This window comes from Canis aureus, chromosome 21 (assembly GCF_053574225.1).
Source record: "Canis aureus isolate CA01 chromosome 21, VMU_Caureus_v.1.0, whole genome shotgun sequence".
Taxonomy (NCBI): domain Eukaryota; kingdom Metazoa; phylum Chordata; class Mammalia; order Carnivora; family Canidae; genus Canis; species Canis aureus.
The window spans coordinates 2,598,010-2,623,349 of record NC_135631.1 but is presented as its reverse complement, the minus strand read 5'-3'; the positions used below and the strand labels follow the sequence as shown (position 1 = coordinate 2,623,349).

Genomic DNA, 25,340 nt, shown 5'->3' with positions numbered 1-25,340 from the left:
ATAAACTGAAATTAAAAAGAATACCATATGATCACCTCAAAAGATACAGAAAAAGCATTTAAGAAAATCTAACATCCGCTCTGATAACAAACCTTTCAACAAGGTTTCAACAACCTTTCGAGTAGTAGCAAATTACTAGGTTATAGAACTTCCTCAACTTAATAAAGGGAATCTACAAGAAACCTAGAGCTAACGTCATATTTAATGAAGAGAGGCAATGATGTTCTCTCTTACCACTTCTATTGAACACTGTATTAGAGGTTCTAGCCAGTGTACTATGTCAAGAAAAAGAAATAAAAGGCATTCAAATTGGAAAAGTAGTAAAACTATTAGTCACAAATGGCACGAATGCCTATTTAGAAAATTTGATGCAACCTATAAAAAAGCTGCTAGAACTAGTAAGTGAGTTTAGCAAAGTTGCAAGATACAGACAGGGTCAATATACAAGATCAGTCATATTTCCATATATTAGTATTAACAGAAATTGAGCTGAAAATGTCATTTAAAATAGCATCAAAATATAAGATACTTAGACATAAATCTGACAAAAGATTCAGTCAAAATGCTCTGCCACTGAGGTATATTCCGTAACAAATCTGGCAAAACCTGTATACTGAACTATGTAACAGAGCTGGGAGAAATCAATGAAGATCTAAATTAATGGAAAGCTATACTGTTTTCATGGGTTCAAAGACTTAAAATTGTTAGTCTTAGTTGTCTTCCCAAGTTTATCTATAATTTGATATAATTCTAATAAAAATTTCAGAAGTATATTTATAGAAATGGACAGTGATTCTAAAATTCCTAAGAAAATTCAAAGGACCTAGAGCCAAACTGACTTTGTAAAAGAACAAAGGTGGAACACTAATTTCAAAACTTATATAAAGCTACATTATCAAGATGGCACAGCAGTGTCTTAAAGAGCAACAAGAGCAATGAAATGGTCTACACAGTCCACAAATAGACCTTTGCATATGTGAACAAATTATTTTTTGACCAAGTTGCAAAATCAATTCAATGGAGAAAGTCTTTTCAATAAAAGACTATCAATAAAATGGCATCAATTTGATACCATTTCAATTCGATCAATATTGAAATGGTATCAATAAAAAAGATACCCATTTCAGTAAAATGGTATCTAAACTGGATACTTATATGCAAAAAAATCTGGACTTTGATCAGTACCTCATATGATATGCAAAAATGAACACAAAAAGATCAGAGATTTAAATGTAAAATCTAGTACAAGATATATAAGAAAATAAACATCTGATATATAAGAAAAAACTGATAAAATTGTACTTTATCAAAATAAAAAATTTCTGCTCTTTTTGAAAGATACCGACCGTTAAAGGAATAAAAAGATCACAGGGGATCCCTGAGTGGCTCAGTGGTTTGGCGCCTGCCTTTGGCCCAGGGCGCGATCCTGGAGTCCCAGGATTGAGTCCTGCGTCGGGCTCCCGGCATGGAGCCTGCTTCTACCTCTGCCTTTGGCTCAGGTTATGACCCCAGGGTCCTGGATTGAGCTAGGCGTCAGGCTCCCTGTGCAGTGGGGAGTCTGCTTCTCCCTCTGCATCTCCCCCTGGCTTGTGTTCTCTCTCTCAAATAAATAAGTAAAATCTTAAAAAACATAAAACAAAACAAAACACACAACTACAATGCGATCTTACTAAGCACCTGGTATAATGTCTACCCATTAACCCAAGACAAAGATACAGAAATAGTGCTCACTCTTCCTTCTCCTTCATTCCCTATACTCAAACATGAAGACCTGACAAAATCTATTTTGAATTAATTCACAAAGTAAGATCTTAATTCAGAGCCACTAGGCTAACAAAGTACCACTGTAGTCCATTATCTTACACAGAATGAAGCTTTGGCTAGCTACTCCTTCAAGTCCTAAAGAGTCCTGACCTAAGGTAGGTCGATGGGTACTGGAAAAATAAAAGCCAAAAGTTCTCAAAAGTACAAATCAAAGTTTCCTTACTTTTCAGGTTGTAACTTTAGGATCATATTATTTTTTTTTTTTAAGATTTTATTTATTCATTCATGAGAGAGAGAGAGAGAGGCAGAGACACAGGCAGAGGGAGAAGCAGGCTCCTTGCAGGGAGCCCGATGTGGGACTCAATCTTGGGACTCTGGGATTGTGCCCTGAGCCAAAGGCAGCCGCTCAACCGCTGAGCCACCCAGGTGTCCCTAGTATCATATTATCTAAAATTTATTTTCATTTGAAGAATTCTTAATTTTATCCAGGTGTGTCTCAATTATCTTTAAAGTCTTGGGCCGGGGAGGGATCCCTGGGTGGCGCAGCGGTTTGGCGCCTGCCTTTGGCCCAGGGCGCGATCCTGGAGACCCGGGATCAAATCCCACTCGGGCTCCCAGTGCATGGAGCCTGCTTCTCCCTCTGCCTGTGTCTCTGCCTGTCTCTCTCTCTCTCTGTGACTATCATAAATAAATAAAAATTAAAAAAAAAAAAAAGTCTTGTGCTGGGTATCCCTGGGTGGCGCAGCGGTTTGGCACCTGCCTTTGGCCCAGGGCGCAATCCTGGAGACCCGGGATCGAATCCCACATCGGGCTCCCAGTGCATGGAGCCTGCTTCTCCCTCTGCCTGTGTCTCTGCCTCTCTCTCTCTCTGTGTGACTATCATAAAATAAATAAATAAATAAAGTCTTGTGCTGTATGAATTATGCTTACATTTTCTTAGAATCCATTTCAATACACAATGTAATCTTTTTATAACTAAGTAAATATATTAACTTCACTGCTCAGTTAATTTATTTTGCTAATGGCAGATGAAGCATTTGACAAAGAATGTCTGTATTCACCAAGGGTGGTTATATTGTAGGTAAAATTATGAGTGACTTCTCCCTTTTATCAAATATTCTGTAATGTGATCATATTAGTTTGATTTTAAGGGCAGCCCAGGTGGCTCAGCGGTTTAGCGCAGCCTTCAGCCAGCGCCTGATCCTGGAGACCTGGGATTGAGTCCCACGTCGGGCTCCCTGCATGGAGCCTGCTTCTCCCTCTGCCTGTGTCTCTGCCTCTCTCTCTTTCTCTCTCTCTCTCATGAATAAATAAATAAAATCTTAAAAAAAACCCAAAAACTTAATAGGACATCGGTCTCTTGCCCGTATTATTTAAGGATGCCAGCTGCAGTACCTTCCTTATGCCAGAAGAGAGCACTAACACATCCAATGGCGAGCTCGAAGCTAAGGAAAAAGTAACTGGTACCAGTCCATCCAAGTGAGAACATCAGTAAATCTTGTTGAGTCCCTACCTATTGATTTTTTTAAAAATTTTATTTATTTATTCATGATAGACACAGAGAGAGAGAGGGCAGAGACATAGGCAGAGAGAGAAGCAGGCTCCATGCAGGAAGCCTGATATGGGACTCAAGGACCATGCCCTGGGCTGAAGGCAGGCACTAAACCACTGAGCCATCCAGGGATCCCCCTACCTATTGATTTCTATTACTAAGTTTAGGGAGAGCTCCTGGTTTGACTCTAACTTCAGTCATTTTCAAAGGTCAACTGACTACTCTCCAAAGTATACACCTCCAAGGAAGAAAAGAAATGTTGAAATGCTCATTCTGAAAAGGAATAAATGTATATGAAATTTTAGATTTTAGCAGTTAATCAACTTTGACTTCATTTTTAAGAATAAATTTCCAAACTCAGGTTGCCTGGGTGGCTCAGTTAAGCATCTGCCTTTAGCTCAGGTCATCATGATCCCAGGGTCCTGGGATTCAGCTCAGCAGGCAGTCTACTTAACTCTCTTCCTCTGCCCCTCCCCACCCCTCCCTTGTGCTCTATCAAATGAATAAATAAAATCTTTTTAAAAAAGGAGAGAGTATATCTACAACTCAAGAGAATTCAATAGTCTGTAGAACTTATTCTATATTCATTAGTTTTTCAAAATTTGTAATATACATCTCTAAGAAAAAAATTTTAATAAAGATTTTATTTATTCATGAGAGAGACATAGAGAGGGGCAGAGTCACAGGCAGTGAGACCAATGTGGGACTTGATCCAAGACTCCAGGATCATGCCCTGGGCCAAAGACAGACAGATGCTCTACTGCTAAGCCACCCACCCGTCCCTCTAAGAAAATGTAAATGTGAATAGGAGGAAAAAAAAAAAAAAGCCAGGCCTTATGACCATAAAAGGGAAATTTTATTAATAAAGGGGAAACATGCAGTTAAGTTTTTTTTTAATAAACAATTATTTATGTAAAGAAAAATACGTGTTTTCACACTGATTATTCTCTGGTTATTTTTACATTAATAGCTCATAATAAAAGCAGCCACATTTTGAGTCATAAAAGATACTGGATAATGTGTTTATATATTCAGATTCAAATTTTGTGACTGCTGAAATGGGTTAATAGTCTGTTCTGCTACAGATTTACCCTAACCAAAGGCATTCCCTTCAAAAAGGCACAGAAAGATCACTGCAGAACACAAAAGCTGTACTGTCAAAGACAAATGCACACCCTTTTGGCCATGAATGTACCTGGCAGTGGGCCACAGAAATTTGTAGGAATCCCTTTTAAACTAGCACTCATCTGAGACTATCAAGAAAAAATAGTTTTTCGTTCATTAAAATTGCCTAACAGTCCCTTTTGCCCTGGATTTCAGATTTATAAAGCACACAAAACAAAATGGCACGGACTACCTCTCCACAACAAAATGGCTAGGCAGATCTGAAAATGTGAAATTCTGAACTTAGTTATCTAAAGAATATAATTAAAGATAATAAATGCAGTACTAAATCATGATGGGATTGACCCAAAACTCTGGCTTTAGTTTTCTATCCCTTTTTCCCTTCTAGATCTGGCTGGTTCTTTGCACATGTAGGATAAATATTAAATTCTCCAATTAAGAAAAGTCTGAACTGAAGTCTGCAGAAGACATGAGATCCAATCTAAAATTAAACAGAGCACTAGTTAATTGCTAATAGTGAAAGCCAAATAAAATTTAAAAAGTAATTTATGCTTTTTGTACACATTTATTTCTAATTTTACCTTCCATGTTAGGTTATGGCACTCTATTTCTGCTATAGTTATTGATATACTTGGACTTGTATACTTCTTTGATGATCTGGTAAGCAATACGGGTAGGGCTGTGGCTTCAGACTTCCTTCCAACAGTATGTGACATAAAATTCTCTTCTTCTAAAAAAGCTGGCAATCTCTAAAATTTTTATCAGTAATAAGCAAAAGAAATTTTAAAAGTAAAGCGTAAGGTCATACATATACCTTTGACTTTTAAGATCTTATTCTCTCCATTTCCCTAGCAGCTCTTTCCCCCATGGAAACAATAAAAATCTAATTAGTAACTGGAACAGCTTGTCTCTTCCCTCTGCTTTATTTTCCAACATACTGCAAAGTTGAAAAGAGTTCAGAATGAACACCCATATAAACACTAGATTTTATAAATCTTACGTTTACTTTTTATGATGGTAAAATACACATAAAATTTACCATCTTAACCATTTTTAAGTATTCAATTCAGTGATGCTAAGCACATCTGCATTGCTGTGTGACCATGACAACTATCTATTGACGTTTTACTATACAGGTATCCTCTGCTTTCCGAAGGTTCACATTAAGCCACTGTGCTTTTACGGAAGACCTACATTAGTACCGATTTCTGCCTACTGAAAGAAATCCAAAGAGGATTTTTGCTGTTATGAAAAAAGCCATGAAAAAAAAAAAAAAAAAGCCATGACCATACTAATGTAGATCTTTTGTAAAAGCAAAGTGGCTTAATGTGAACTTTTGGAAAGCTTTCCATTTTGGCTCATAGAGGGTTTCACAGGAATACCCTACTCTTGGGATAGTAGGTGACTGCTTTGATTCTTTTTCCTACATAGACCAGTTTTCTTGTTCTAGGATTTCACCTAAGTGGAATCATGCAGTGTGAGTTGTTTGTACTGCTTCTTTCACTTGGCATAATTCCTGAGAATCATCCATATTGCCCCAAGTATCAAAAGGTAACTAGCTGTATCGCAGGTTCCATATTCCCTTACTGGTGGATGACTAGTTCCAGTTTTGAGCTGTGATGATTAAAACTGCTATGAACAAGTTTTTGTATGAACACATTTTCATTTTTCCATAATGGGGTTACAAGGTAGCTTCAGGTTTAGTTTGCTAAAGAAACTGACCAATCTTTCTCTGAAGTACATATACATTCTTACCAAAAATTTATGAGCGTTTCAGTTGTCCATTTCAGTCATTTGGGTAGATATGCAGTAATGTCTTATTTTAATTCTGGGAAGACTCCCCATGTTAAACACATTTTTATTGGATTGCTGGTTATTCGTGTATCTCCTTTTGTGAAATGTAAGAATCTTTTTGGCTCAGTTTATTGTGTTGTTTTCCTTTTATTGCTGAAATGTTTTTAGTATTTCCTAGATGCTAGTCCTTCATCAGACATGTTTTGAAAATACTTTTTCCTGGTCAATGCTTTGGCTATTGATGGCATCTTTTAATGAGCAGGTTTTCATTTTGATGAAGTCTAATTTATCAAGTTTTTATTTTATGGCCAGTACATTCTATGGTGTAAAAGACTTTTATTTTACAATTCATGAAGATATCCTATGCTTTCTTCTAAAAGTTTTAATTTTTATGTTCAGGTCTCCACTCCATTTTTTTTTGAAGATTTTATGTATTTATTCATGAGAGAGAGAGAGAGAGGCAGAGACACAGGCAGAGGGAGAAGCAGGCTCCATGCAGACAGCCCGATGTGGGACTCGATCCTGGGTCTCAAGGATCACAGCCCGGGCAGCAGGCAGCGCTAAACCGCTGTGCCACCAGGGCTGCCCTCCAATCCATTTTAAATTAATTTTTGCATATTGTGTGAAGTAGGGACTGTGGAAGGCAGAATGCTAAGATGGTTCCTGAGGCTCTTGGCCTGGGTGTACAGGTCCTGTATAATACTTTCGCCTAAAAAACAAACAAACAAAAAACTTTTCTCCTGCCCGCAATGTGAGCAGAATCTGTGAGTATGATGAGACAGTAGTCACTTTTGTGTTTGTATCTGTTACGTTAAGATCTGGTAGTGGAGGGATGCCTGAATGGCTCAGCGGGTTTAGCGCCTGCCTTTGGCCTGGGGCCTGATCCTGGAGACCCGGGATCTAGTCCCATATCGGGCTCCCTGCATGGAGCCTACGTCTCCCTCTGCCTGTGTGTCTGCCTCCCTCTCTCTCATGAATTAAAAAAAAAAAAAGACTTAAAAAAAAAAAAAAAAAAAGATCTGGTAGTGGACTGGAGAGGAATTCTCCTCTGATAGTTTTGAAGTAATCTACCATGTTAGGAGAGGTCCATGAAACTATGAGCTAAGTATGATCCCCAGCCCATAGCCAGCAAGCAAGAAAACGGGATCTAGTTGTACAACCTCCAGGAATTGAACTCTGCCAACAATCTGTGAAGGGAACCCCTCGTCTCAGATAAGATCACAATCCTGTTCATACCTGGTGTTTCCAGAGCACACTTTATTTTAGCTAACCTGTGCCCAGAGTTTCCAATCCATGAAAACTATGAGGTAACCAAAGTGTTGATTTAAGTTTCTAAATTTGTGGTAAGTTGTTTCTGAATTGTTTCTTAGACCTATTTGTTGACTCCTCTGCAAGTACAACATCTTTATTACGTTTTATAGGGTCTTGAAGTGAGTATTCCAAGTCCTCCAGCTTTTTTTCCAAAATTGCTTTGGATTTTCTAGGTTGTGTGTATTTCCATAGACATTTTAGAAGGAGCCTACCAATTTCTATAGAAAAAAATCCTTTGGGATTTTGAACTGAATCCATTGATGATGAATCTGGGTAGGACTGACATCTTAACAATAATAAGGCATCCAGTCCATAAACACAGCATAGCTTTCCTCTTAGTTCTTAAGCTTCTCTTTGCAGTTTTGAGTATAGAAGACTTGAACATTTTTTGTTGTTGTTCAATTTATTCCTATCTTAGGGCTTTTGATGCTATTGTTTTAGAATTTCATTTTCTGGTCTCCCTTAGTTCTAGCACCATCTTCTTAGAAACCTCTGTGCCAAGAGAGCCAAGTGGAGGAAGAAACACATGTGTAGGCTGAAGCTTAAAAGAAGATGAGGCAGAGGTCCAAATAAACCACTGGCTTGTGTAGTGGAAGCCACAGGAGTAGAAATAAGGAAAGCTAGAGGCCAGGGATACAGGCACAATTTGTTAGACTGCATGCCTACTTTCTAGAGCTTGATTCAATGGATCTTGAGTATCCTTGCCATCTGATCATGACTACCTATGAGAGACCCACCTTGCTCATACAAAAACAGTCCTTTTTGGTCTTTTGCCCATACTTATGACTTTCAGGACTAATTCTGTTTTCATTTGTAGCTGAGTGTAACATGTGTACAATAAGTCATCTCCTTCTACTATTTTAGTAAGGAAAATAATTTTTTAAAAATTTCACTTTCTATTTGCTGCCAGTACATAACCAAACTGAGTTTTGTGCACTAATCTAATATCCTATAACCCTGCTAAATCCATTTAGTAGTCCTGGTAGCTGTTTTATAAATTCCTTAGGATTTTCTATCTAAACAATCATGTCAACTGCAAACTAAGACCATTTAACAACTTCTTTTCCGATTTTTATTCCTTTTATTTCTATCTCTTGTAATTCAGTGATAGCACCTACAGTGCAATGTTGAATACAAGTAGTGAATGAACAATCCTGACTTATACCCAATCTCAAGGGGAAAGAGCTCAATATTTTGGCAGTAAGTGTGATAGCGGAGTTTTCAATAGATGTCATTTACTAGATTGAGGAGATTACCTTCTCTTCCTAGTTTGCTGAAAATTTTTATCAGAAAAAGGATGTTGAGCTTTTTCAAATGCCTTCTCTATACTGATTGAAACAATCACAGTTTTTCTGTTATATTAATGTGGTGAATTATGTTAACTGATTCTGCAGTCTTAGAACAAGCTTGTATTCCTGGAACAAACTGTACTTATTCATGGTGCATTAACCTTTAGCTACATGGCCAGATTTGATTTGCTAATATTTTGTGAAGGATTCCTAATTTTATTGTGTTCAAGGGGGGTATCAATCTATAATTTTTTTTTTTTTTTGCAATGTCTTTGTCCAGTTTAAGTATTACTACATACCTGACAGCTGAGAAGTGTTCTCTCCTTTTTCCTTAAATGCTTGAAAGAGTGCCAGTAAAACCTTTGGACCTGAACTTTTTTGTGTGAGATTTTTATAATGAATTTAATAGAAATTGTGTTAGTTTCAATAAGTTGTATTTTTCAAGGAGTCAGTCTGTCCATTTCATCTAAGTTGATAAACGCATAAAGTTGTTCATGATATTGTTATCCTTTAAATACCGGTGGGATCTCAAGTGGTAACTCCTTTTTTCATGCTTGATATTGGTAATCTGGCTTTCTTCTTGATCAGTCCAAGAAATCAATTTTGTTGATCGTTTCTAGTTAGCAAGTTTTGGCCTTGTTAATTTTGGTTTTTATTCCATCAATTCCTGCTCTTATTTTTAGTATTTTGTTCTACTCATTCTGGGTTTATTTTGCTCTAGTTTTTGAAAATTGTTACTTGTTTTTTTTAAAAGACTGTGTTTTTAAGTAATCTCTACACCCAACACGAAGTTCCAATTTACAATTCCAAGATCAAGAGCTGCATGCTCTACTGATTGAACTAGCCAGGTGCCTATTTTTCTAAGTTCTTAAGTTGAAACCATAAATCACTGAATATAGGTATTTTTCCTTTTAATATAAGCATTCAGAGCTATAAATTTCCCTTTTAGCACTGCATTCCAAAAGTATGGTATACTGTATTTTCACTGTTATTCAGTTTAATTACAACTTTAACAATTTTTTTTGAGATTTCTTCTTTGAGCTACAAATTATGTGAAAGTATCTTGCTTAATTTCCAAATGCTTAGGAATTTTCTTAGGTATTTTATTTTCATTGCTTTAAAATTTAATTTCATTATGGTCTTAGAACATATTTTGTATGTTTTCAATCTTTTAAATTTACTGTTTTTTTAATGGTCTAGTATATTGTCTACATTGGTAAATATATTTCCTGTCTAACTGCAAGAGTATGTATCCTGCCATTGTATGATAGTGCTCTATAAATATCATCTAGGGCAAAGTGGCTGATTGTGGTGCTCAGATCTGTGTGTGTGTGTGTTGGTCTATCAATTGATGAGAAAGAGGTATTAAAATCTCCAACTATGCTTTTAGAATTGCCTACTTCTTTCCTTAATTCTGTAAAATTTTGCTTCATGTATTTTGAAGCTGTTATTAGGCACATATACATTTGACTATGAAGATATCTTGAGACCTCTTATGACAACACATCATTTTTCATTGGTGGTAACATCCTTTGTTGTCTTATACTTAACTTTTGCATGGTATTCGTTTATGTATTTTTTATAGAATTCATTTTATATATTTTTCCATCCATTTACTTTTTACTTGTCTTTAACGTGCACCTTTTATAGTCAGCATACGGTTGGGTCTGCAGTTTTACGCAGTCTTCCACTCTATTGATTGTAGTGGGTAGTCCACTAATGTATTGAATATGGTTGACTTAAGTCTCCCCCTGTCTTTAGAGAGAGAGAAGAGAAAGGAGACAGAGAGAGAACGCACGCATGCACGAGAGAGAGCACGTGAGTGGGATTGGGGGGGGGGGAGATGGAGATGAAGATGATCTTAAGTGGGCTCCATACTCATCGTGGAGCCTGATGCAGGGCTCCATCTCAGGACACTGAGTTCAAGACATGAGCTGAAACCAAGAATTTAACCCACTGAGCCACCCAAGTACCCTCCCTTTTAAAAATAAGCTCTACACCCAATGTGGGGCTTGAACTCACAACCACAAGATCAAGAGTCACATGCTCTACTGACTGAGCCAGCCAGGAATTCTGAAAAAATAAATCTTTAATATTGTTTCAGGTATTTAGTATTTCTAAAGCTCTTCATTCCTTCCTGAAGGTCTGAGTTTCTATCTGGTGTCAACTCCCTTTAATCTGAAGAACTTCCTTTAGTGTTTCTTATAGTGTAGATCTCTTGGTGACAAATTCTCATTTTTCTTTTATCTAATAATGTCTTTATTTTGCCTTTATTCCTGCAGGGTATTTTTGTTGAATAGAGAAATCTGGGTTGAGGTTTCTCCCCATTTGGCACTTTATGTTATTTCAGTCTTCTGGCATTTGTGGTATCTGGTAAGAAGCAAGCGCTTACAACTACAATTACAACTACCATTCCCTTTTATAGGTCATTGTTCTTTAGCTACTTTTAATATTTTCTCCTCATCTTTGGCTTCAGTAATTTGACTATAATACTGTGTAGGAAAAGGTTAACTCATAGGCCTGAAATGCTCAAACCTTACACTGGCCAAAGGTAGGTCTGTCTTTAGGACCGGCCCTTGGCTGGCTCCTAGGAGATGAACTGTGAGCTCCTGGAATATTCCGGCTGGTGTTTTTGCATGCTTGACTTGAGCGATGCTGTACCAGGGTGACCAGGTAAGCTTATCATAACAATATGATTTACGGGCATCCCCAGTGGCCCAGTGGTTTAGTGCTTCAGCCTGGGATGTTATCCTGGAGACCCAGAATCAAGTCCCATATCGGGCTCCCTGCATGGAGCCTGTTTCTCTCTCTGCCTGTGTCTCTGCCTCTCTCTCTCTCTCTGTGTCTATCATGAATAAATAAATAAAGTCTTTAAAAAAATATGATTTATGGAGAACATCTGCTTTTGCTTTGGGGTCTGAGTAGCTGAGGTCAGTCGTGGGCACTGTGTGGCATTCTAGACACCAAGCACTGAGTAAGCTTCTCTTGTTGGCAACACTGCACATGCTGTCACGTCAATGATGGGAAAATTAAGAGCATCCCTGTGTGACTCCACTAGACACCTGGAAGCTTGCACCTGGTTTCTCCTGGACTTTATCCCACATGCCTTTCTCCTTTGCCAACTCTGATATGTCCTTTTGCTGCAAGAAACTAGTAACCCTTAGTGTAATACTTTATGAATGCTTTCTAGCATTCTAGTCTTTCATTCTAGTCTTTCTAGCAAATCACTGGGCCTGAAGGTCATCTTAGGGACCCCTGACACCTGTACCAAGGTATGTTTTTTCCTTTTCCTTATCCTAAATATGTATCATTAGGCTTCTTTAATTAGCAAATGTTTTTTAGAGTCTGAAAATTTTTTCTACTTTATCTTCAAATATATTCTTCTTCTGTCTCTCATCTCCTCTCCTTGTGAAACTTCCAATTATATTAGTTAGATCTTATAATTATGTCCCAAAGGTCCCTCAAGTTCAGTAATACACTTTTCTTTCTGTTCTTTGGGTTGGATAATTTTCTGCTCATCATCTATCAATCATCAAGTTCACTGACTCTTCCCTTTGTGATCTCCATTTTGCTGTTAAGGCCACTTGGTGAATTATAATTTTAGCTGCTGTACTTTACACTGATGTTAACGCCGCTCAGTGAATTTTATTTTCAACTGCTGTACTTTATGGTTCTAGAATTTCCACTTGGCTCTTTTTTTGTTTCTATTTCTCAATTGAGATTTCCTTTCTTTTCATTCAATGCAAGTGCATTTTCCTTTATTTCATTATAATAGCTGCCTTAAAACCCGCTTCCCAATTCTAACAAATGAAGTTAGTTTCTGTTGGTTGTCTTTTTTTCTTCAGTCTGGTTCATATCTTCCTGGTTTTTAAAATGTATGGTTTCATATTGTATCTTGGACACTGTGAATATTGTACAGTCTCTGGACTCTGTTATATTCCTTTGGAGGTACTATCATTTGTTTCATTATGCAGTTAAATTTGGCTGGACCCAAATGCAATCTCTTGCCTCTTGGGCAACATCTCAAATCTTAGTTCACTTCTTTTCTCTTTAGCTGAGCTGCGCATAGTCTTCCATGCACGTGTGTAGTTCAAAGATTAAAAAGAGACGTATATAGAGAGTACGTACACAGAATTTTAGGCTCTCACTCTCTGGATCTCTTTTTTCCAGGATTCCTCCAACCCTTTCCAGTAGTTGAATGGCTGTGGCTGACCCAAATTCTGTCCTCTTGTATTTCCTTACAATTTTTAGCCAACTTGTCAGGTGCCAACTTCAGCCTGTCACCTGGCTACAAGCAGTTAAAATGGAAAACATATTCCATGCTGTCTCTTCTTAAAAGCATCAGCTCATTTTCAGAATATCTGCCTGCTTTTGTTCATTTTCCAGTGCCTTCAGGTCTTTTTGTTTTTTCCAATTTTGTCCAGAATATATAGTTATATGCAGAAAGGTCAGTTCCAATAAAGCCTATTTGATCATACTGCAAGAAAAACCAGTGTGATGTTATTTTTTAAAGATTTACTTCAGCTTCACGGTATGTGGGTATATAGATATATCTAAAATAAAATGTTTTTAAGTTTTAAGTAATTCTACATCAACATGGGGCTCAAACTCATGACCTGACGATCAAAAGTCACATGTTCTAAGCCAGTGAGGCGCCCCAATATGGATTCCCTTTTCTTTTTTTAAAGAGAGGGAACCTGTGTGTATGAGTAGGGGAAGGGGCAGAAAGAGAGAGGATCTTAAGTGGACTCTGTGCTTAGCATGGAGCTCAATGTGGGGTTCAATTTCATGACTCTGAGGATCATGATCTGAGCCAAAATCCAGAGTCAGACACTCAACTGACTGAGCCACCCAGGCCCCCTTAGATTTACTTTTCATAATTACTCTGAATACTTTCTTTTCTAACTTGTGTTTTTCTACTGTAATCATGCACTATATAACAAAAACTCTGCCAGGTGTTCAAGAATACATTATTTATTAATAAATTATGAACACTTGGGGGTGCCTAGCTGGCTGAGTCAGTACAGTGTGTGAACTCTTGATCCTGGGATCTTAAATTCAAGCCCCACATTGGGTGTAGAGATTATGTAAATTAAAAAAAATTGTAAACATTTTCACCTAACAACAGGACTCCAACTTTGATGGCAAATTGACAATAACTAGAAAAATAATGCACAAACCAAAAAGTTAAACTGATAAGCAGTGGCACTCTGACCCTAGAGAAATATCTGTATATGTGTAAAACCAGACAAGTACAAAGATGTTAACTTCAACACTGTAAGAGTAAAAATGGAAAATAACCCACATCCTAATCAAAAGGGAAATAACAAAGATAAAATGGATTGTAGTATAGCTGTTAAAATGAATACATTATTCATTTCAAATTTTATGTATTCAATATGGAAAGAGTTAAAAAAGCCTAATGTCAAATGAAACAATTTATGTAACAAAGATGGTAATATTCATAAAGGTTTGAAAACACAAAACAATACTCCATATGCATACATTTAAAACAAGCTGGAAAACAAAACAAAACAAAGCAACAACAATAACAACAACAACAAAAAAACCAAGCTGGAAAGATTTATAAGGTCCACAATGGTGTTTACCTCTGGGTAAGAGAAGAAGGGAGTAAGTGGGTCAGGTGGTAATCAAAGGGTTCTTTAGAAGCAAATATGGCCATTAATGCTAATTCGCAGAAGTTAATTCTACATGTAAAAATATGAGTATGTCTTTTTGTACTTTTCTGTATTTTTCCGTTTCTTAAAAAACCCCACAAACCTGTAACAACTCCAATGGCTGAATATTCAACTGCACAGAAAGGTCATAAGACACTGAGACATATGCCAATATTTTAAACACTGTTACAAAAAACACCTTTGTAGGGGTGCCTGGGTGGCTCAGTTAAGTATTTGACTCTTGATTTTGGCTCTGTTGTCATCTCGGGGTCATGAAACTGAGCCCTGCAACAGGCTCTATGCTGGGCATGGAGCTGGCTTAAGATGCTCTCTCTCTTCTAGAACTCTCTCTAAATACATATATATATGCCTATTTCCTTGCCTTCTTAACAATCTAGATACGAAAATCCAAAAACCTGTCCTCACCCAATTAGGTATATGAGCAGGGATCTAAATTTTCCCTAAATGATTAGTTATACTATAGGTCATACCCATTTTTACTGAACTATAATATCCTCGTAAAGGAAATGACACACTTCATTAGTAACTTGTACACAATGTACCATAAAATAGCAAAAGAAATGTAAAATACCATTAATATTTTCCATGGTTTCTTTTGCCTATTTTCCCCAACAATTTCAGGCAGAACATAATTACAGAACTGATTTTACTTTAAAGGGAAGACTATTCCGATATACTACTTAGAACTAGAGACTGATGTATTTTGCTGAAGTAGTCATATTTTAGAAGATTTATTCATAAAGTAAGACAATTTTAAAAAGTTTTCTATTTTGAAGCCTGCAAAGACCTTTTAGCTTCTTGGTCTAATTATACTGTGTTTTTTTTTTTTTTTTTTTTAATTATTCATGAAAGACACACAGAGGCAGAGACACACAGGCAGAAGGAGAAGCAGGCTCCCCCATGGGAAGCCCAATGTGGACTCAATCCCAGGACTCTGGGACCATGACTTGAGCCAAAGGCAAAGGCTTAACCACTAAGCCACTCAGGTGCTCCTATATTGGTCTTTATAGCATCTAAAAATGTCTACTAATCATAGAATGTGGCCAGTGACAAGTATCCTAAATTTCCATAGTCCTTTTCACCTCTCACAATAAATTAAATAACTCAGTGAGGAATTACTAAGGATTAGTATTTACACAGTACTTTGTTTACTACAACACTATGAAGCAGGGCAAAATAATTATTACCATATTAACAAAGGAACATGCCAAACCAGTTAGGTGAGTTATCTAAGGTCACACTAAAGCAGGAATTTGCCAAAATTAGACACTGAAATTCTTGTAGTTTCATTCCCATATGCTTACCACTCAAAAGAACAACCTGTAAGAATTATGACAACTCATAAAGAAACCTAGAATATATCAGAGAATCATATTATTAAAATGATATTGAAGATCATCTCCTTCAACATCCTCACTTTACAGATAAGGAAACTGAGGACCGAAAAGGTGACATAACTTAATTATCCAAAGCCTTCTAGATGCTGTAAAAGCAATAACGAAAATTTAGCACTCCTTAATCCAAGTTCAGCAACATTATTGAGTATAACAGCTATCCTTAACTGCCACTTCAAAAAGTTCATAAAACAGTCTCGATGTTTTCACTGATACTGAACAATTCATTCACTTAACAATTACAAATAATTATCCAGTATCTACTACATGCCAGGTCCTGTACTTTGTGCTAAATGAATATTATATGCTAAGCACTGCATTACCTGCATGTCTACATTTAATCCCCACAATATTATTATAAGGTAAGCACAATTATCTCTATTTTAAAGATTAAAATTTAGAAAGGCCAAGTAGTCTGTCTGTGGTCTTCAGTAAGGAAATAAAAAGTAAATGGTGCCTTTCTGCCACAGCTGGAGAGCAAGCAGCCTTGGTTCTGCAGAACCCATGGTGGTGGACCTCAACAAGGGTCACAAGGAGACCAAGAACATGAGCAAGCCAAGGCACTGCTGCTGGCATGGGCACCTAACCAAGCACATCAAACTAGTGCAGGACAAGATCTGAGAGGTGTGTGGTTTCACTCCTTTTGAGAGGCACCCCAGCAAGAGGAGCTGACCAGTGTTCTGGCTGCCACCAGGACAGGAAAGTGGCTGCTAAGGGCTGGACCTCCCCATCATTCTGTACATAATAAAATGCTTACCAAAAAAAAAAAAAAAAGGAAGAAAAAGGAAGTGATATAATCACATTTGTAAGTTTATCCCAACAAGAAAGTCTTTTTTTTTTTTTTTAATTTATTTATGATAGTCACACAGAGAGAGAGAGAGAGAGAGAGAGGCAGAGACACAGGCAGAGGGAGAAGCAGGCTCCATGCACCGGGAGCCCGACGTGGGATTCGATCCTGGGTCTCCAGGATCGTGCCCTGGGCCAAAGGCAGGCGCTAAACCACTGCGCCACCCAGGGATCCCAAGAAAGTCTTATTTTTATTTTAAATACCGTAACTCTGGTATATGACATCTGAAAAAGGAATCTACTGTCACATAAGTTTGGAAAACCACAGATCTCTGCATAGTAACTAAGAGTGACCATATAGTAAACGGGGTTTCCTTTTGGAAGGCTTTAAATACCCTTTCTTCTTATACCTTCCAAGATCTCAGAACAGACAGCATTTGAAGTAATTTAATTGAAGGCTGATTGCAAGAACAGTAATCATTTACATAAATAGAAGACAATTAGTATCACATAATAAATTTTGGTCCAAAGAGTATTAAATAAGGTCCAAAGTAGAAGAATGAATGAGTTCTCTGAAGCAATACTCACAAAACAGTACTACAATACTGGTTACCTACTTTCAGAGCATAAAATCTCTCTAGTATAAGATCACATTAATTAAAAGTTTCATATGCTGTCATTCCCAGCAGGAATTCCTTTATCTTTGATTGCTAAATAGATTTCACAAGGCCCACAGCAAAAAACCTAACCGCCAGCAATGCTCCTATTATGGAGATTTAAAAATAAGCTTTGTTATTTTTTTTAAGATTTTATTTATTTATTTGTGAGAAAAAGGGAGAAGCAGGCTCCCTGCTCAATCCAGAACCCTGTGGGGCTCAATCCAGAAACCTGGGATCATGACCTGAGCCAAAGGCAGCTGCTTAACCAACTGAGCCATGCAGGTGCCCCAAAAATAAGCTTTGTAAATAAATAAATGCCTAATGATATTCTTAATGTAGCAACATAGCAATTGCTCTAAGGCCAACCTGTAAAGAAAGGAGAAAAAAGCTGGAGCAAAAAAATATTTTAAGGAGAATATTGATTTACCATTTTGGGAAATATTTGTATAAGAAAACCAAATCAGACAACCATGAAAAAATATTCTACCTTTCCCCATTATGCAGTGTTTTTGTTCTAGCCATAATTTTGGTGATATAAAGTCAAAGACTTAGAAAAATGACTCTAATAAGTAATCAATCAAGCAGAATTAATCACATGCAGTATTGCTAATGTAAATGATTACCTGAGAAGTCTGTGAGAAGTCTTGCTAGAACTTGCTTGTTTATCACTTCAGTCTTACTAAGCTGCGAAATAATATCTACCCTAGTAGTAGTTTCTCTAATTGCGGGCTTCTTGGGAATCTCAAGATCAGATCCAATATTAACTTCTGTGTGTTCTAGGACATCATATGATCTCTGAAGCCAAGATGATTCTGGATCACATGTGAAAGCCTGCTTGAGTATTTCTTCAGGAGGAGATTCTACATTATCCTGTACAGAAGCTGACTTCTCAACCTTTCTTTCACTCAGTTCCTTAAGAGCTTTGATTGTGAGCTGTTCCTGTTCTAAGTCAAGAGATGCTGTTGGAGTACCCTGGGCAGGGAAAACATCCAGAACCGCAATTCCATTGGTTTCTTTGCTTTGTTCAGTGTGTTTGCTATTTATGTCTTTAATTTCAGAACCACCTGACTCATTTTCATGCAAGACTTCCACAGCAAGAGTTGTTTTAAAGTCTGTAGTCTCTGATGTTGCCTGAAAGGCATTTCCTGTACCTTTTTCTACAATTCCTTTCTCTCTGGTTTCTGTAAAGGCTGCTATCAGGTCCTCTGGGGAAGAATCATCTGCATCTTTAACACTTTTTTCATGTAATGACTCCAAACAGGCAGAGGTTGTCGCATTTGGTGAGAATTCTGTCTCCTTAAGAACACCTGAAGACAGAGCTGAAGGAAGTTTGGGGTTTTCAGCTGCAACAGGCTTTTCAGAAGCAACTTCACTCATACTACCTGACTGTTCCACATCTTCTGACATGACATTCATGTCAGGTACTTGTGAACATGTGGCCTCACCAGTTGGACTCCTTTCAAGAATATCAGGCTGAACTTGTGCTGCCTCAGAGCTTTTTTTGACTGGCCCTTCAGAGTCTTCAGATGTTTTATTTTCCCTATTGCAAATGAAAATCTCTTCAATTTCTCTTTCATCTCTTTTTACAATAGCACTTGGAATGGAAACAGATTTTTCAGCTTGAATTTTGTTCCTTTCAAATGAAATATTGGCTGTGATGTCCTCTATTACTGTGTCATCAGACTCACCAGAACTATCAGCCTCTGTGGCTTCTCCTAATATAGAGCTCTGCCAGTTCATCTCACCTTTCAGGCTGCCATCAGGTAAGACCACTTTCACAGCGGCCACTCCAGAACCCAAAGAGACACCTTTCTCACATGGAGATCCAGGTAACTCTGCAAGTGTGTTGTCTTGTTTCTGCACATTGCCTCCCACACCTTTGATACTGATTTCCTTTGTGGAATCGAGATAGTCTGGCACAGGTATTTCAATGATAGCATTTTCTTGTGGGAGAGACGCCTGTGCCCAACCACCTGCTGATTTAATGACCGGAGTGCTCCCATTAATAGAACATACAGGAATTTTCTGGTAAGTGTTCGTTTTAAGATTTACAACTGGGATTTCTGAATTATACTCACTCATATCAAGTCCTGCAGTTTTTGTGATGCAGTTAGACTTATTGCTCTCTTCTTTCACTTGGGGAACCAAATCCCAAGTCAATATTTCATTAGTAAAGTTATGCATATCATTCACACACCTAGACACTTCTTCCAATGCTGCAGTTGTGTGTGAAAACTGTCTAGTGAATAACACACAGGCTGGGTAACGCCCTGCCTCTTTACTTCTCAGTGGAAATACTTTGTCATTAGACTCTAAAAGGTCTGCAGGTGATTCTCTATCAATATGCATTGCCCAACTACCAAAATCATTTGTGCTCTCCTTATATGCATCTTTAAATTCTTTGTCAAATGCTTCTTTGTCAATAATTACTTCAAATGGTGACTCAGGGGAATCCTTTTCAACAATACCACCTCCTGAACCTTCAGATGGGGATAAGGAATATGTACAAATGCCTTCTGCCTTGGGCTGCTGGGTTAGTGGTTTCTGGGCTGTTAGCAAAGTAAACTTGTCATCAGCATCCAAGCCAGTTTTATCATCTGTACTTGGTACCTCATTTGGGTTCCTGGACTCTTGATCTTTATTTATTTGCTGTTTCATTAGACCAACTTCCTTTGAGAAAAAAGCAGGATGATCTGGGATACTGGCTGGAACAGAAGGGTGGTTACACTGAACTTCTGCAATAGAAACTTGGGAATATGCTATGTCTTTACTGGTTCCTTGAGGCTTTTCCATCTTTTTCACATCTAGGAGAGCCAAATATTCTTTTCCTTCATTGGCTAAAATAGGCTGGCTGCCTAACACTTTGCTTTTTTCTCCATGCAGTACTGTAAGGTCAGTGTTAAGCATTTCAGAAGACGAAAAAAGGGAGGAAGTCATAGTTTCTGAAGGTGGCTCATCAGAGCAAAGAGAGCTCAATCCCTCTATAGTCAGAATTTGAAAGAAAAAAGTTTGTTTACCAGGTACAATCACACATTAGCTAGTCAGGCCAAGCAGCATGCTTTTCATTTTCCAAGTTACATATATATACACACAGGATGTACACACACACAACAAAACAACGATCAACAGTTATCCTATAAAACATGCATAAAAGTGCCAAGAGTGAACAGAAAAGCTGTATCATGCTACAAATTGCAGATGACAAAAATTTTTCAGGACAAATATTTTTCAGTCTACTTTTTCCATTGTAAAGGTAAAACATAAAATCTAGGGAAGTTTCTTTCCCTCTGTATTTTTGGTAGAGCTATCCAATGTAATCCATACAAAACCACTCAGTATTATGAAGTATTGATATATTCTCAGCTATAGGCTGTATAATTTGGTACACAAAGCTTCTACAAATCCACTATTATAGTTTGACAATTTGAAAAGGGAAAAAAAGTGATTACAGTTCTGATTCTCAGGAGATATAGTGGATCCCCCCGAGCCTAAAAATCAGACTAGAATTATTTTATTCTATCCACAGGGAAGATTGGTCTCAGGTACAGATGGCCTCATTTTAAACTGGAGTATGAAATAGTTGGCCTGCTCCAGAATCTCTTGCACCAACTTGCCAGTTTAATCAACACTGAACTGTGTAAACTGGTGGGGTTTTGTTTGTTCTTTGGTTAAGAAGAGTTAACTCCAGAAATCTTTTTAAAACAGAAAATATTATTCTAAAAGTAATACATTAATTAAATGTTATTAATCATTAATACCACAGCAGCCAGCGATTTATCACATTGTTTCCCATCTTTCCAATCTAGCAAGTTTTTACTGAAGAAAAGATCAAAACAACCTTCCAAAGGATAAGTGCTGTTATCTCTGGAGTTAGAACAAGGTAGGTCTTAAATAAATAGTTCCAAATGTATGAATCAAAGATTCAGTTTGGTAGATGAGACCTAAGCAGGCTCAGGACAGCACTGTCTTGAGCGTGAATGAGTAACTGTGAATTTGTGAAAGAGAAAAACCTTTGGGATTACTTCTATTCAGCTTATATTCTTTTTCATGTGAGAAGTTGAATAATATGGGGGATCCCTAGGTGGCTCAGCAGTTTAGTGCCTGTCTTCGGCCCAAGGCATGATCCTGGAGTCCTGGGATTGAGTCCAGCATCAGGCTTCCTGCATGAAGCCTGCTTCTCCCTCTGCCTGTGTCTCTGCCTCTCTCATTAATAAATAAATAAAATCTTAAAAAAAAAAAAAAAGTTGAATAGAAGCAAAATTGTGACTTTATTCAAAATCATTTTAGAAAGCTTAAAAGAAATAAAAATTAAATATCCTACTGCAACAAATAAAATTCCACTATTACAAAATGTTTCCAAATGCCAGATAAAGTTCCTCTATTTCAACATATCACTGAAATTTCATGTAATAGGATCTGACCTTTAGGATAGTTTAACTGTAATCTGGGCATTGGGGAAAAAGTCTTTTAAATTGAGGAAAAACAGTAACAGTCTGGTGGTACAAACTGTACTGTACTAGGGGGACAGAAAATATTTGAAGCTGTAATTCACATTTACTTCTAATGTAGTAAAAATGACTTGCATTTATCATTATATAGTATAATACAGTATCACTATATAGCACTCAACACCAGATTAAGGAGACAATGTAAATGAAGCTCAGCATTATAGATTAAAAGGTTCAAAACTGGGACACCTGGGTGGCTCAGCGGTTAAGCATCTGACTTTGGCTCAGGGCATGATCCCAGAGTCCCGGAATGGAATCCCACATCAGGCTTCCTGCATTGAGCCTGCTTCTCCCTCTGCCTGTGTGTCTCTGCCTCTTCCTCTGTGTCTCTCATTGAATAAATAAAATCTTAGAAAAAAAAAAAAAAAAGAACTACATTTTCAGTAGTTCATTTACAGGATACATTTAAATCGCGCTATGTACTATTACTGAACTTACTGGTTACTGTTTCTACCAGGAAATATTTAATGGATTAAATCTGGATTAAGGTAAAACTGTATGGGAACCCCTCCTTTCAAACACGAATGGAACTCTGACATGATCAAAACAGACTCCACCTTACAGGGAATGCTCAGCTTATGTATTTTATAGAGATTGAGATATCAGATGACTCAGATCAATCATCCTATAGACAAAAGGGGACAAAATGAATTAGTAATAATGCCACAAAAAAAAGTAATAATGCCACAAATATCGAATGCCTATCATGTGCCAGACACTGTCTTAGAAACTAGATTAAAAGCAGTGAACAAAAAAATCCCTGAATTTGTGGTGCTTACAGCACAGAGCAGGAGACAGACAATAAGCAAAATGATTAAGTAAAATGATGATGATGTGGTGGTGGTGGGCTTTAAGAAATGAAAAAGAAAGCAACCTACCCTGAATGCTAATAAAATAATGTGCACATTACTGGGGGGAGAAACATGGTGGAACTATTCTAACATGCTTTATCAGGGCACGAACTTGTCAGTTTTCCAAGCTTTGTTTCTCTCCTATTTCCTTGAACTCTTAATACTCCAAAAGTTTCAAGTTAGGTATATAAGTAATCTGAAGTAAAGCTAGAAGATTAATACCAGCAAGTCCTGCAATTAAATAAAACCTCTAGGGATCTGTGGGGATGGCTCAGCAGTGTGGTGCCTGCTTTCGGCCCAGGGCCTGATCCTGGATTCCCAGGATTGAGTCCCGCGTCGGGCTCGCTGCAGGGAGGCTGCTTCTCCCTCTGCCTATATCTCTGCCTCTCTCTCTCTCTGTGTGTCTCTCATGAATAAATAAATAAAATCTTTAAATAAATAAATAAACCTCTAACATTCTTTAATTAAGATTCTTGCTCCATGCAACGAGAGCCCGATGTGGGATTCGATCCCGGGTCTCCAGGATCGCACCCTGGGCCAAAGACAGGCGCTAACCTGCTGTGCCACCCGGGGATCCCTAATTAAGATTCTTTAATGTGATGTCACCACTATGCACAGAAAAATAACTTTAATTAGCTTCCCATACAGTTTTACCTTAATCCAATAGACAATATATAGTGCTTTCTGGGGGGCTAGCCTAGGGGCCAACAGATCTCTATATTGCATTAATTCCTGAGACTGTGGGATATAGGAGGTGCTAGCTCTCACCACTGTCAATCCAGCTTTCCCACATGTAGCAAAATAAGTCAGCATCTTCATCTGTGCTTCAATTTTAATTATCATGTTTAGAATTTCAGCAAATGAAAAGAAGTTTCTTTGGCTAGATGAAACCCTAACAAAGTTGGACAGAGCTGACTTGTACCAATACAATGAAAAAAACTGGGCTGGAAGTAAAGAGTTTATAAAGGCATGAAAACATTAAATAGAACGAGATCAGAATCTACTAAGCCTTTTTTAGAACAGCTCCCATAAGCAAAGACTATTCCAACTAGTGAGTATGGCTCTTAATAGTCACTGGTGTTGTCCAAGTTTGCAAAACAGCAGAAGACGCCAGGGAGTTTGAAGGCTGTTAGTTTTTAAAATACTATACACTAAAAACAAAAAAACAAAAAAACTATACACTAGTAAAAACTGCCTGATAGAGTAACTTTAGATCATCTTACACCTCAGAAAATGTCCATTCTCTTTCCTCTTTCAAAAGATCCAAACCTTCACATACACTACAAGGAGACTTTCAACATTACTCAAAATCAGTAAAAAATTCCCTCATTATGAATATTTTCTAATTTAGTTATTTACTGTAATAGGATTTAATGTGCATATTCATTTTCAAGAATTCTAATTACTTAAAAATATGGCATGGCTCTACTACCAAAAGGGTTATACACCTAATAGGTTTGTTAAAAAGGGAATTATATATGGTAAGAGGAGAAAAACTTCATAACCCCATAATAATCATGAGAACATTCCCAAATTTATCCAATACTGAGCTCCTTGCTTACCCATATCTTCCTAAACTACTTAGAAGTTTTCACTTAAATGTACTATCCAAAATTAGACTAGAAAATTAAGTTGGTAGTCGTAGTGTAAATTTCTAGACTGTTCCCAGACCAAAAATTTATGTTAAAAGATGCAAAATCATCTTTAAGTGTGATCATACTTACTAATAACCATGTGGCCTCGGCAAGCTGGTTTATCCCATCTAAAAAATGGTCATACTTGTACATCAAACTTGAGAATTGCCGTTGAGGATTAAATGAGTTAATACGTGAAAAGTGCTTATAACACTACCTGGCACTTAGTAAATCCTCCATAAATATCCCCAGACACCACATTCTCAAAAAACAAGAAAGAAAAAAACCTGACATTCAGACTCCGTATCATATGTTTTTTTTTTTTGATAAGGAGAGTATATAACACATATTCTCCTTCAGAATTTTAGACACTTTCCCTCCTACCATTCTCAAATAAAAGAAAGTAATTTAAAGAGCTTTTATCTATTTCAAAAATTTGGGTGATGCAACTTCTGAATCAGTTACTACAAAACAAATGCCTATGGCATTCCAAAAATCATGCTGGGTTCTTTGTAGGTAAAAACATTTAAGACAGCCCAAAAAATTCAAAGCCAGTGTTGAAAGAAAAAAGAACTTTTTCCTGAAAAAAATGTTTCATTTTACCACCATCAAGGTCAAAGTGTATTTTAGTTCAACGTACCAGTAGCTGAACAATCAACAAACAACCTGGCACAAAAGCAGTCTTGGATGCCAACTTTTACACTCCCTTTCACACTTTAGAACTACTAGTACTTCATGTATTACCTCTGCCTTCCTGACACGGATGCAATCTGCATTAAAGTTTCCTAGGTAATGAACCTGGTCTAAAAACTAGAGCTTTACTACACGTTAGAACTCTAGTCCTGTAGAAATCCCACAGATGGGCCTGATGCTTTTCACTCTTACTCTTGCCCCTGGACGGTCCCTGTCCAGAAGCACAGCTTAAAGGTTAGTAGGGTATGGGTGGTCTTTTGTGCCTGCTTTAAATACTTCTG

At 37.4% G+C, this 25,340-nt stretch overlaps 1 protein-coding gene across 3 annotated transcripts in view; it reads right to left on the bottom strand.

The window, feature by feature from the left end:
* RTN3 (reticulon 3) overlaps positions 1 to 25,340 on the bottom strand; it is a 57,473-nt gene that overhangs the window by 13,327 nt on the left and 18,806 nt on the right. The window contains exon 3 of one of the 3 annotated variants that reach the window (XM_077862116.1): positions 17,997 to 20,354. The exons of the other annotated variants lie outside the window; for them this stretch is intronic. Within the exon in view, the coding sequence (XP_077718242.1) occupies positions 17,997 to 20,354 (2,358 nt within the window). The remainder of the gene's footprint in view (positions 1 to 17,996; positions 20,355 to 25,340) is intronic. 3 annotated transcript variants of the gene reach the window in all.